At 45.3% G+C, this 12,358-nt stretch overlaps 1 protein-coding gene across 20 annotated transcripts in view; it reads right to left on the bottom strand.

Moving 5' to 3' along the window:
* The window catches only part of EPB41L3 (erythrocyte membrane protein band 4.1 like 3), a 323,029-nt gene that overhangs the window by 133,692 nt on the left and 176,979 nt on the right, over positions 1-12,358 (bottom strand). For all 20 annotated transcript variants that reach the window (XM_040354005.1, XM_040354001.1, XM_040353998.1 and 17 more), the window contains exon 3: positions 10,756-10,950. In XM_040354005.1, coding sequence (XP_040209939.1) covers positions 10,756-10,809 — 54 coding nt within the window. In that variant the 5' untranslated portion in view covers positions 10,810-10,950. The remainder of the gene's footprint in view (positions 1-10,755; positions 10,951-12,358) is intronic.

Below are 12,358 nucleotides of genomic sequence, written 5' to 3'. Positions count from 1 at the left end.
CCCCCGCCAGCAGACCCCCACAACCACCGGGCAAGGGTTGTGGGGATGAGGCCCTTGTCCCCATCAACATGGGGACATCCTCCCCATGTTGAGGGATTTAATCACCACTAGGCTTTTTATTTTTTTGCAAAAAATAAAAAATAAAAATAAAAAGACCAAAAAATTGAATGGTTTGGTAACTCAAAAAAGAATAAAAAAAAATTATCCTGGTCCCTTAAAACAGATTACACAGCACAGAGCTTGTGCTGTGTATTCTCCCCCCCTCCAAACTGTAAAAAAAAAAAAACTCCCTGAACCTGCCACTTTCTGTATCCCCCTCTCTGCACGAAAATCGGGGCTGCTGAGCCCTGACCACCATGATCAGAGTACGTCTCTGTCATCCGCAGCCCTGCTATCCTCTCTCCCCCTCACCCCCTCTCGCTGCCTGTCAGCTCCATGTCTGTGTCTCAACGTCCCTCCCACCTTTATTAGTATAAATAAAAAATTATAAAATGGTCACTGCCAGCCCTGTAATATAGTCAGGCATATCACACTGTATAAATCTTTTATAAAAACTAGGCTTGTAAATACAGATTTAGTGTGATCTTCAGGCCGGTCATGTTACTCTCAGACAGTTTCTAGGGCTGTCCCTACACCTCCAGAACCCTTCCCTACTTCTAAGCGCTGTCCCAGACGGAGAACCTGTCCCTACGCTAAGGCACTCGCATAAGATATGCCAAAACCAGGAGATGGAGTCTTACCTAAGATAACGACTGAAGTCACATGGGGTGTCAGCATCCAACTGGACAGTTATCTCCTTGTGACCACAGGAAGTCAGAGGAACCAAGTTTCTCACTACTTCCTTCATCTTCTGCATTGCCGCTTTCGGTTGAGTGCCACCTGCAATGATGAGTACAGACTACACCTCCCTACAAACGGAAGGGGGAGGGCAGCACAACGGTTTTCTGTAGCAGTGACCGCAGTTAACACTCAGCACTGGAAGCTAGCTGCTCATAACCGTATCCGACAGCTGTGAAGGAGCACATAAGGGAAGCTTTTTGGCAGAAGTAGCATCCTATATTTAACAGGATACACACCATTACACATTAATAAAATGTATGGTGCTGTATCTCCCAAAAAAACAAAACAAAACAGTTTTAACCACTTCCCATTCAGTGAAATATCTGTACATCGCTGGTCTTTTGGTGGTTATATCGTGATGATGCCTAGCTCACCCGTCTCACCAGGAGACCCAAGCGACCAGCTGGTGCATCCATCAGCTGACCAGCCAGGCAAAGCCAGAATCGCCTCTGATCGCCTGTTCGTAATAGTAACCCAGAAGCGATGACATGAAATCACTTCCGGCTTACGTGGAAACCATCACTTTATTTTTTGTTTAATTAAAAGCATTGAGAAACACCGATCTTGCTTTTTTTATGCTTTTATGTGCAGGGGAGGGATTTGGGGTCTTCTAGACCCCAGATCTGTCCATAAAGAGGACCGGTCACATGCCTATTGCTGTCAGAAAGATGTTTACATTACTTATGACAGCAATAAAAGTGATCAGAAAAAATAAATAAATTAAAGCAACAGTATAAATAATAAAGCCCTCCCGTGCTTGCGTGCAAACGCGCTCTTTAATCCCACATGCACGCAAACATGTGAGGTATCACCGCGAAAGTCAGATCATGGGCAGCAATTCTAGCACCAGAACACCTCTATGAAGTGGTAACCTGTAAAAGCTTTTAAAGCGTCGCCTATGGATAGTAAAATTTAAGTTTTTTAACGCCATTGCACGGGCGTGCGCAATTTAAAAGCATTACATTACGTTTGGTATTTATTTACTTGGTGTAACTACAGCTTTTATATTTTACAAAAAAAAAAAAGCAAGTTAGGCTTACCGGTAACTTGTTTTCCAGAAGTCTTTCAGGACAGCACCTCGAGAGATAGTGGCTCCTCCCTCTCCAACAGGAAACACCTTCACTTCAAACTTTTAAAGGGAGGCTCCTCCCAGCACACCTCAGTTGTTACCGAGAAACCTCCGGCCCCGGCTGGAACATATAAACACATAGGTTAGTCACAGCATGGCATATTTAACAAGTATCTCAAACGGGCGGGTTGCTGCTGTCCTGAAAGACTTCTGGAAAACAAGTTACCGGTAAGCCTAACTTGCTTTTTCCCAGAGCGTCTTTCAGGACAGCACCTCGAGAGGATACCAGAGACTTACCACCTTAGGGCGGGACAACAGCTTGTAGGACCTTTCTGCCAAATGCTTGGTCCTTGGCAGAAATAAGGTCCAACCTATAATGCCGTACAAACGTGTTAAAGCTTGACCACGTCGCCGCCTTGCAGATTTTTTCCGGGGTGGCAGCAGCTCTCTCTGCCCATGAGGTCGCGAGCGCTCGTGTAGAATGAGCACAGATCCCATCTGGTGGGACAATCTTTGCATGCAAATAGGTCTCCCTGACGGCTAGCTTTAACCATCTGGCTATCGTGCCCTTTGAGGCTGGATGGCCCCTTCTTTTGCCCCCAAACAAAACAAATAGTGAATCTGAGCGTCTGAAGGACTCCGTTATTTTAAGGTAGCATAACAAAGCCCTTCTCACATCTAACATGTGAAAAAACGATTCTTTTTCCCCTGAGGGGTTTGAACAAAACGTAGGTAGCACAATCTCTTGAGCGCGATTGGCTGCTGAGGCTACCTTCGGTAAGAATTTTGGGTCTGTTCTAAGCACAACCCTATCCGAAAATAAAGAAAAATACGGTTCCCTTATTGACAGGCCCTGTAATTCGCTCACCCTACGAGCTGAGGTGATAGCGACCAGGAAAAGAACCTTCAAGGTAGCATCTCTAAGAGAAGCATCACTCAAAGGTTCAAAAGGCTTTTCAGCTAAAGCTTTCAATACAATTGACAAATCCCACTTCGGGAAACCCTTAACCTGTGGCAACCTAGCCCTCGAGAGGGCTCTAAAGAACCTGGACACCAACGGTTCGGAGGCTACCGATCTTTCTAGAAAGACTGCTAAGGCGGATACTTGCACTTTTAGAGTGCTGACCGCTAACCCCATATCTGCTCCGCTTTGCAAAAATTCTAGGATGGCCTTCAGGCTGCTAGGTTCCATGTTTGCAGTGTGACACCAGGACGTATATACTCTCCAAACCTTAGCGTAGATGGCTCTTGTGACCTTCTTCCTGCTATTTAATAGGGTAGACACTAACCGATCTGAAAACCCCTTATCCTCTAGGATCTTTCATTCAGAAACCAAGCTGAAAGGGAGAGCCTGAATACGTCCGGATGACACACTGGACCCTGACTCAGAAGATCTGACCTGCGAGGTAGGTGCCAACATGGTCTTGTAGCCATACCTAGGAGTGTTGAGAACCAAGCTCTCTTGGGCCAATAAGGAGCGATCAGGATTACTGGGACTCCTTCCTTCTGAATCTTTCTCAGGACTAATGGAATCAGTTGGAACGGGGGGAAAGCGAAGCAGAGGCGAAATCTCCAGGGATGCGCCAGGGCATCTACCCCTAGGGAGCCCTCCAGTCTGTTTAGAGAAAAAAACAGAGGTACCTGGGAGTTTTCCCTCGAAGCAAATAGGTCCACCTCTGGTTGACCCCACCTGCTGACGATTTCTGCAAAGACTTCGGGGTTTAGTGACCACTCCGACTCCCGAACCCGACGCCTGCTCAGAAAATCTGCCACCCCATTCAGGGATCCCCTCAGGTGTACCGCTGAGAGGGATCGCAGATTCTTTTCCGCCCACAACAGGGTGCTTTCGGCCAACATCAGCAGGGGCTTGCTTCTGGTGCCCCCCTGCCTGTTTAAATACGCTACGGCCGTAGCGTTGTCCATCAGCACCTGAACGTGGTGGTCTAGTAGATCCGGAGAAAACCTCTCTAGAGCTAATGTGACTGCTCTCAACTCTCTCCAGTTCGAAGATCGAGCTGACTCCTCCTTTGACCATCGGCCCTGAACGAAGTTCTTTCCCAAGTGGGCTCCCCATCCCCAGGCACTGGCATCTGTCGTTATTCTTTTCCCCACTGGAAAAGACCACTCCAGACCCTTCGAGAGAACCCTCTGGTCCTTCCACCAATATAGGGATCTCTTTACCCGAGATGGAATCCTTACTAGATTGTCCAGGGAATTGAGGTTGTGATCCCATGACCTTAACAGAAAACTCTGTAGGCACCGAAAGTGCAGCCTTGCCCACTGGATTGCGGGCATGGTTGAGGTTAATAGTCCTAACGCTGCCATTATCTGCCTTATGGATATGGGCTGATTGGACTGAAGTCGAGAGATGGTCTCCTGGACCTTGATCTTTTTCTCTTGGGGTAGAAATATACTTTGGCTCAGAGAGTTCACCTGAAATACTAGAAACAGAATTTCCTGAGCAGGTACCAGTGATGATTTTTGAAGGTTCAGGATCCAGCCCAGGGACTCCAGGTGAGTTTGAGCCCTGGCCAAGTCTATCAGTAATTTTTCCCTTGACGGGGCAAAAAATAACAGGTCGTCTAGATATGGGACCACTGCCACTCTCCCTGCAGACGAAGCGGGGCCAAGGCTTCCGCCATCACCTTGGTAAACACCCGGGGTGAGGATGAGAGCCCGAAAGGCAGAGCCCTGTACTGCAGGTGCTGAACTATCCCCCCTCTCCTTACCGCAAACCTGACGTATCTTTGGGATTGCGGAGAGATCGGGATGTGCAGATAGGCATCCCTCAAATCTATTGACGCCATGAAGCAACCTGGCGTCAATAGATTCCGGACTGAAAAAATAGAGTCCATTTTGAACCTCCTGTACCTGACTGACTTGTTTAAGGGTTTCAGGTTTAGGATCATCCTGAATTTTCCTGTAGGTTTTTTTACCAGGAAAATATGGGAGTAGAAACCCAGGCCTTGCTCTGCCTGAGGTACCTCTATTATTACCCCCTGCTGCCTCAACTCCCTTAAAGAGGATTTCATGGCCAGGGATTTTGCTGGATCCTTTGGGAAATTTGTCACCAGAAATCTTTGTGGTGGAGAGTCTGAAAACTCTATCTCGTAACCCCGGGACAGGGTGGTCAGAATGTACTGATTGGTGGTTATCTCTGACCACCGCGGAAGAAACTTTTGTAATCTTCCGCCAACCCGGGTCGCCACGTCATTACGATTTTTGGGACTGTGCAGGAGGATTGAAAAGGATTCCCTTTTTTTCTTTGGCTTTCTGTACCCAACCTCTCCTGTCCCCTTGGGGTTTGTTGCCCTTATCCTGTGCCCTTTGCTGACGAAAAAAACGTCTAGGGGGCTGCCTTTTCCTTTTGACCGGGAAAGATTTCTTCCTATCTGCGGTCCTGTCCAGGATACTATCTAAATCTGGACCAAATAGGAGATCTCCTGAGAAAGGGATACCACAAAGTTTGTTCTTTGATGCCGCATCCCCTGGCCAGGTTTTCAGCCAAAGCGCTCTCCTGGCCGAATTTGCCAGGGCCGCTGACCTTGCTGACATCTTAATGGCCTCCACTGAGGCATCCGCAATGTAGGCTACTGCCGCGGTCAAAGTAGAAAAGGATTCCAGAATCTCCTCTTTCGACGAATCAGCCGAAATATGATTTTTTTAACTGATTTGTCCAGAACTCTAGATTCCGGGCAACACAGGTTGTGGCCATGGCGGGCTTTAAACCATTCATGATTGACTGCCATGACCTTTTAAGGAGGAGATACATGCGCTTGTCCATGGGGTCTTTAAGAACACCCATGTCCTCAAAGGCCAGGTCCGTGGACCTAGATACTTGCGAGAAAGCCGCATCAAGTTTTGGGACTTTGTTCCAAACTGCTGTTGGATCTTCCTCAAAGGGAAAGCGCCTCTTATGTGCTTTAGGGAAAAAGGGCTTTTTCTCTGGATCCTGCCATTCTCCAATTATGGTCTCAGAAATCACTGAATGGACCGGAATGACCCGCCCCTTTGACTCACCCAGACCCGCATACATGCGGTCATGCAAGGTTAGATCCCTTTTTTCCTCACTCAGGCCTAAAGTTAAATGGATAGCCCTGATTAAGCCATCCACTTCCTCCAGGGATAGTTTAAACTTTGAGGGGTGTCCCACTGACTCCCCCTCTGACTCCTCTGAGTCCTCGCTGTCTGGTACCTGAGAGCCACCTTCCCTGGGACCTGCGTCGCCTGTTCCCAAAACCAGTTCCAGTACTGACACTGAATCCTGAGAGGATTGAGAAGTGGAGGCTAGAGGGGTGGGAGGCGGAACTAATGACTCACGTAAGGACTGAAATGTGGACAGTAGTTCTTTCTTTGCTGAGGAAATCAGATCATCCCGCATAGCGGCTGACTCCTCCTGTATCAAAGAATCAATACATGTTTTACAAAGTGCCTTCTTCCAGCTGTCACTCATCTTTGTTTTACACGATGGGCATCTCCTTCTAGTATCAGACTTAGCCTGCAAGGAAAAAAACAGGGAAGAGAAGGCAGGGAGACCTTAGTGAAGAACCCTGTTCACACTTATGGACCCCAACAAAAGGTGCACTAGGAAAGGTAAAGGCCAACCAGTGCCCAGACAGGCCCCCAAGCCACTGGGGGGGGGGAGAAAAAATAATTTTGAGACTGACCATCCACCTGACAGAAAAAGAGAGAAGTAGAACTCATAAGGAAGAAACACTCACTGTGCTGCTTCCCGCCGAGGCCTTGCTGGTGCCTGTCCCCACCGCTGGACTCTCTGCTGCTTCCATCGCAGAATACCAGCGCTTCACCCCGTGGCTTCACCGACCGGCTTCCGGAGACCTATAGCGCCGTTGCGCCGTACCGGAAGCGGAAATCGGCACCAGCTCCCGCCCCTTCCTCTAGCTGGCGCGCCGGAAATGACGCCTACTACCGGCGTCCGCGCTGAACTGTAAACAGAATGGCGCGAATCGCGCGCGCGGCCGCCGGACGCCATCCCCAGCTACTCGTGGCCCCACTGAGCACACCTCGCCCGCCTGTAGCACCCGGAACCCCGGATGTGTGGAAGGGGAAGCCCGGCTACTACCGTCGCCGAACGGGTAGCTCGGGGAGCGGAGTCTCCCAGGCGTTTTAGCCTGCAAAGGTAAGAAAAAAAACGGGAATAGTCCAGGGCTTCCCTGGACACGCTAGAAGATGTTCCCTCCGGGTCGGAGGAAACACAAAAACTGAGGTGTGCTGGGAGGAGCCTCCCTTTAAAAGTTTGAAGTGAAGGTGTTTCCTGTTGGAGAGGGAGGAGCCACTATCTCTCGAGGTGCTGTCCTGAAAGACGCTCTGAGAAAAATGGGTTAAGTATTGTGGGTTTTTTTTTGCATTAAAGTTCCAAATAGTGAATTTTTCCCCAAAAATTGCATTTGAAAAACTGCTGCGCAAATACCATGTGACATAAAAAATTAGCAAAACCTACAAATTCATTCTTTATGGCCTCTGCTTTGAAAAAAATATATGTTTGGGGGTTCCAAGTACCATTTTCACCATGTGAACAAAAAGTGCCAGAAAAGGGCCGTACGGGAAGTACAGACGTATAACAAGCACCCTAACTTTATGAGGGAAGTTTCAGGAGGAAAACATTTCCACATCCCCCTGCATATAACACACAGGCACAGTTTACCCTCTATTTTCAGGGTAAAAAAGTGAGTGTTAAACGCCAATAAATACAGTAGTTAAAGATGAAATAAGCAAAATAGGAAAAAAAATGATTATAAAAACACAAATTACTAGTGTTCACCTTTTCCTAAACAGGGGTCAGGCATGGCCACCCCCACACATTTGCTCAGTACAGATTTGCTTTAAAAAGATATACATGACACTGGAATCAGTTACAAGTCCCATCCTAAGCACATTACAATAATTTTCTTACCATGCGCTTCTTAACACAACTGGTAATAAAAAAGGTGATAATTTCCCCTTTAATCCATTCAGCTGCCATCTCATACCTTATAATTGTGCACTGAGTCACCCTGCTATTGCAAAAAGCCCATGGCTTGTAAGTAATTTGCAAGGAGGAAAATGGTATAATAAAATGCCTAACATACAGCTCGTACACTGTAATATACAGCCATCTGGTACCGCCAGTTGCAGAGTAGAAGGAAAAAGGGTGTGCTGGCACATGCATTGTGCTGACTGCTGTCAAAAGAAAGGCTGAACTGGCATAGACACCAAAAGACGATGGTATAAAAGCACTCAGCTGTACCCTGTAGCAAGCTTTTAGAATTTTATTTAAATGTATCTAAACCAAAATAATTTTAATATACTTTTCAATACAGTATTTGTGTCCTATTTCGGAGATAACCCATCGCCTCCTGTCCCATAGTTACATCAGAAGGTAAAGTAATCCTCACACCAGGTGCAGTGAAACTGCATTAGGTGGCTATTGTAGCACAGTTCCACCATTAAGACAAGGCCACATTCCTTGTCTATGTGCCCTGTTCACATTACTGCATTGCAGTGGTATGCACTGAAAAAAATATATGGCAATGCAATACACTGTGAGGCAATTGTATGGAGCGGGTGAATCTTGCCAGAGGAAAACCTTCCTTACTCAAAAAAAAAAAAAAAAATGGCTTTAGATAAACTTCAATAATTTAAAAAACTGTATATGAACACATCCTGTAACCCTGGAAAAAATAGTTTTTGGAAGGAAAGAAAAAAAGAGAAAGAAAGAAAAAAAAAAAAGAAAAAACTAAAAAAAAAAGAAAAAAAAAAAAAAAAAAAAAGAGAAAAAAAAGAGAAAAAAAGAAAAAAAAAAAGAGAAAGAAAAAAAGAGAGAAAGAGAAAAAAAGAAAGAGAAAGAGAAAGAAAAAAAGAGAAAGAAAAAAAAGAGAAATAAAAGAAAGAAAAAAAAGAAAAAAAAAAGAGAAAGAAAAAAAAAGAAAGAAACAAAGAGAAAGAAAGAAAGAAAGAAACAAAGAAAGAAAGAAAAAAAGAGAAAGAAAGAAAGAAAAAAAGCAAGAAAGCAAGAAAGAAAGCAAGAAAGCAAGAAAGAAAGCAAGAAAGCAAGAAAGCAAGAAAGCAAGAAAGAAAGAAAGAAAGAGAAAGAAAGAAAGAACTTGGGGAGAGCAGTTGCAAGTTTTTCCCTATATTACTCAAATTTAGGGAGTAACGTGTCAGATGGTGCCAAGTGCACCCCCCCCTTTCCCCATAAAAATCCTTCTCTTTTATACACTGTAGCTCCAGTTGGATTTTTCTTCTAATGTCCTTGTGGGTGCTCTATTGGTCGTTGATTCCACTGGAGTACATTGTCTCATTGTCATGTTCAAGAAACCAGTTTGAGCTTATTTGAGCTTTGTGACATGGTGCATTATCCTGCTGGAAGTAGCCATCAGAAGATGTTTAAACTGTAGTCATAGAGGGATGGACTTGGTCACCAACAATAGTCAGGTAGGACATGGCATTTAAAACGATGCTCAATTGGTACTAATGGGCCCAAAGTGTGGCAACAAAATACCCCCATACCATTACACCACCACCAGCCTGAACCGTTAATACAGGATGGATCCATGCTTTAATGTTTTTTTTTATGCCAAATTCTGACCCTACCATCTGAATGCCGCAGCTGAAATTGAGACTCATCAGACCAGGCAACATTTTTCCAATCTTCTATTGTCCAATTTTGGGGAGTCTGTGTGAATTGTAGCCTCAGTTTCCTGTTCTTAGCTGACAGGAGGGGCACCCGGTATGGTCTTCTGCTTCATGGTGCGATGTGTTACACGTTCAGAGATAGCATTCTGTATACCTTGGTTGTAACAATTGGTTATTTGAGGTACTGTTGTCTTTCTATCATCGCAAACCCATCTGCGTCTCTGGCATCAACAAGGCATGTTGAAAACTGCTCACTGGATATTTTCTCTTTTTCAGGACCATTCTCTATAAACCCCAGAAATGGTTGTGTGTGAAAATCCCAGCAGTTTTAAAACACTCAGACCAGCCCATCTGGCACCAACAACCATGCCACGTTAAAAGTAAAAAGAGGAATCCCCCAGGGTGGGGCTTGAACGGTAACAGCTCATTGATTCAAAAGGCGTAATAATAGTAATAAAAGTTTATTTATACAATAAATACAAAAATACAAATGTTTAAAAATCAAAGTTCATAGGTAGGTGTCTGACTAGTCCACAGGGGTTCATTCAGGCCATACGCGTTGGGCCTGAATAAACCCCTGTGGACTAGTCAGACACCTACCTATGAACTTTGATTTTTAAACATTTGTATTTATTGTATAAACTTTTATTACCATTATTACGCCTTTTGAATCAATGAGCTGTTACCGTTAAAGCCCCACCCTGGGGGGATTCCTCTTTTTCCTATTATATATAGGGGTGTTGGTAACACACACAGGTCTTCCTTGCTGATGTTTTTTTTGCATGCCACGTTAAAAAGGCACCCGAATCCCCTTCCTTCCCACTTCTGATGCTCAGTTTGAACTTAAGTCGTCTTCACCACATCTAGAAGCCTAAATGCACCAGAGTTGCTGCCATGCGATTCGCCGATTAGCGATTTGAGTTACCAAGCAATTGAACAGGTGTACCTAATAAAGTAGCCGGTGAGTGTATGCATGTAAAATGCTGCATACATTGTCTGTGCTATATAAAAACCTGTAATTAAAATATATTTTAAATTTTGCAAACATTGACACATTGCATTGACATTATTTACACGATGACGTGGACCATATGTTTTCCTGAAATGCTCCACTGCACAGCAGATTTCTGTGCATATGCACTCGAATTCATAGAGTCAACTTTAGCCCAACCAAAATAGGCAGCAGTAATGATGACCTACATAGAACTTACCTCTATTTCGCAAGTATATTCAGAGCCATCCAGGAGGGTGACTTTAGCCTGCATGTTTTTGGGTCTTTTCACAGATTTCAGAGGGGATTTGGAAAGTTTACTGGATGCCGATCTCTGAGAGGCTTTGTCGTCTTCAAGTTGTTGATAGTCAAGCTGTTTTGCAGCAGCTTCTTTATACCAGTCTTTGTCTGAGTTCTGTAAAGAGAAAATTACTAGATCAGGTTTCGTTCAGATGGCGTGGAGTCATTCATAGTCTTGGTACAGGTGTCACAGACACCACCTATTGCTAAAACTTCCAGGCCTTTCAACCTAAGACCTATACCTTGCAGACGTGCACATGCTGGGCTAAACAATACAAGCACGCCAACAGAACAACCAAGAAACCCGTTCTATGGGACAAATAAGCAGCAAACAATACAAACATAAACAATACATTGCTGAAATAAAATATAGTAGGTTGTTCAAAACTTGGGATGCATGAATACATTTCAATTTCTTTGGCTGTCATGTTATTAAAGTGGTTGTAAACCCCCAAAACATAAAAAAAAAAACTGAAAGACAAAAGGCATAATGAGCTAGTATGACTAGCATACTAGCTCATTATGAATTACTTACCTAAGCCCCCGAAGCCGTCCTCGTCTCCCCCTCCGGCCGCAGACATCTCCCCCGGAGGTAACTTATATGCATCGCTGCTCCGGCGCTGTGATTGGCCGGAGCGACAAAGACATCACTCCGCGCATGCGCGCGGGAGCCGTCAAAGCCAGCATTTCTCATTGAGAAAACCGGCATTCTCAGTGCGCCTGCGCCGTTGTCTACGGCGCACATGCGCCATAGACAACGGTGCATACTTTGTGGCAAATATCTCCTAAACCGTGTAGGTTTAGGAGATATTGCAAACACCTACAGGTAAGCCTTAATCTAGGCTTACCTGTAGGTAAAACAAGAGGGTTTATAACCACTTTAAAGGGGTTGTAAAGTCAGAAGGTTTTTCATCTTAATGTATTCTATGCATCAAGATAAAATACCCTTCTGTGTGCAGCAGCCCCCCCCCTGCCCCCATAATACTTACCCAAGGTACTTCTCTGTCCAGCGATGACCATGAGCGTCTAGGACAGGGATATGCAATTAGCGGACCTCCAGCTGTTGCAAAACTACAAGTCCCATCATGCCTCTGCCTCTGGGTGTCATGCTTGTGGCTGTCAGAGTCTTGCTATGCCTCATGGGACTTGTAGTTCTGCAACAGCTGGAGGTCCACTAATTGCATATCCCTGGTCTAGGACATCTGGATTCTCGTTCCCGATTGGCTGAGACACAGCAGCTGCGCCATTGGCTCCTGCTGCTGTCAAAGTCAGCTAGCCAATCAGGGGACAGAGGGGGCAGGGCTCCATGTCTGAATGAACAGAGGGAGCCGAGACTTGGCTCGGGTGCCCCCATAGCAAGCTGCTTGCTGTGGAGGCAATGAGTCAAAGAGGGACCCGAGAAAAAGGAGGATCTTGGCTGCTCTGTGCAAATCTAGACATGTGCACACTGGAATATTTAATTTCTGAATTTCGTTTTCGTCCAAAAAATAATGTAGTTACTTCCAAAATTAATTTTTATTTAT

The sequence above is a fragment of the Rana temporaria genome, chromosome 5 (assembly GCF_905171775.1).
Source record: "Rana temporaria chromosome 5, aRanTem1.1, whole genome shotgun sequence".
In the NCBI taxonomy this organism is placed as follows: Eukaryota; Metazoa; Chordata; class Amphibia; order Anura; family Ranidae; genus Rana; species Rana temporaria.
This window is presented reverse-complemented; position numbering and strand designations above follow the sequence as displayed.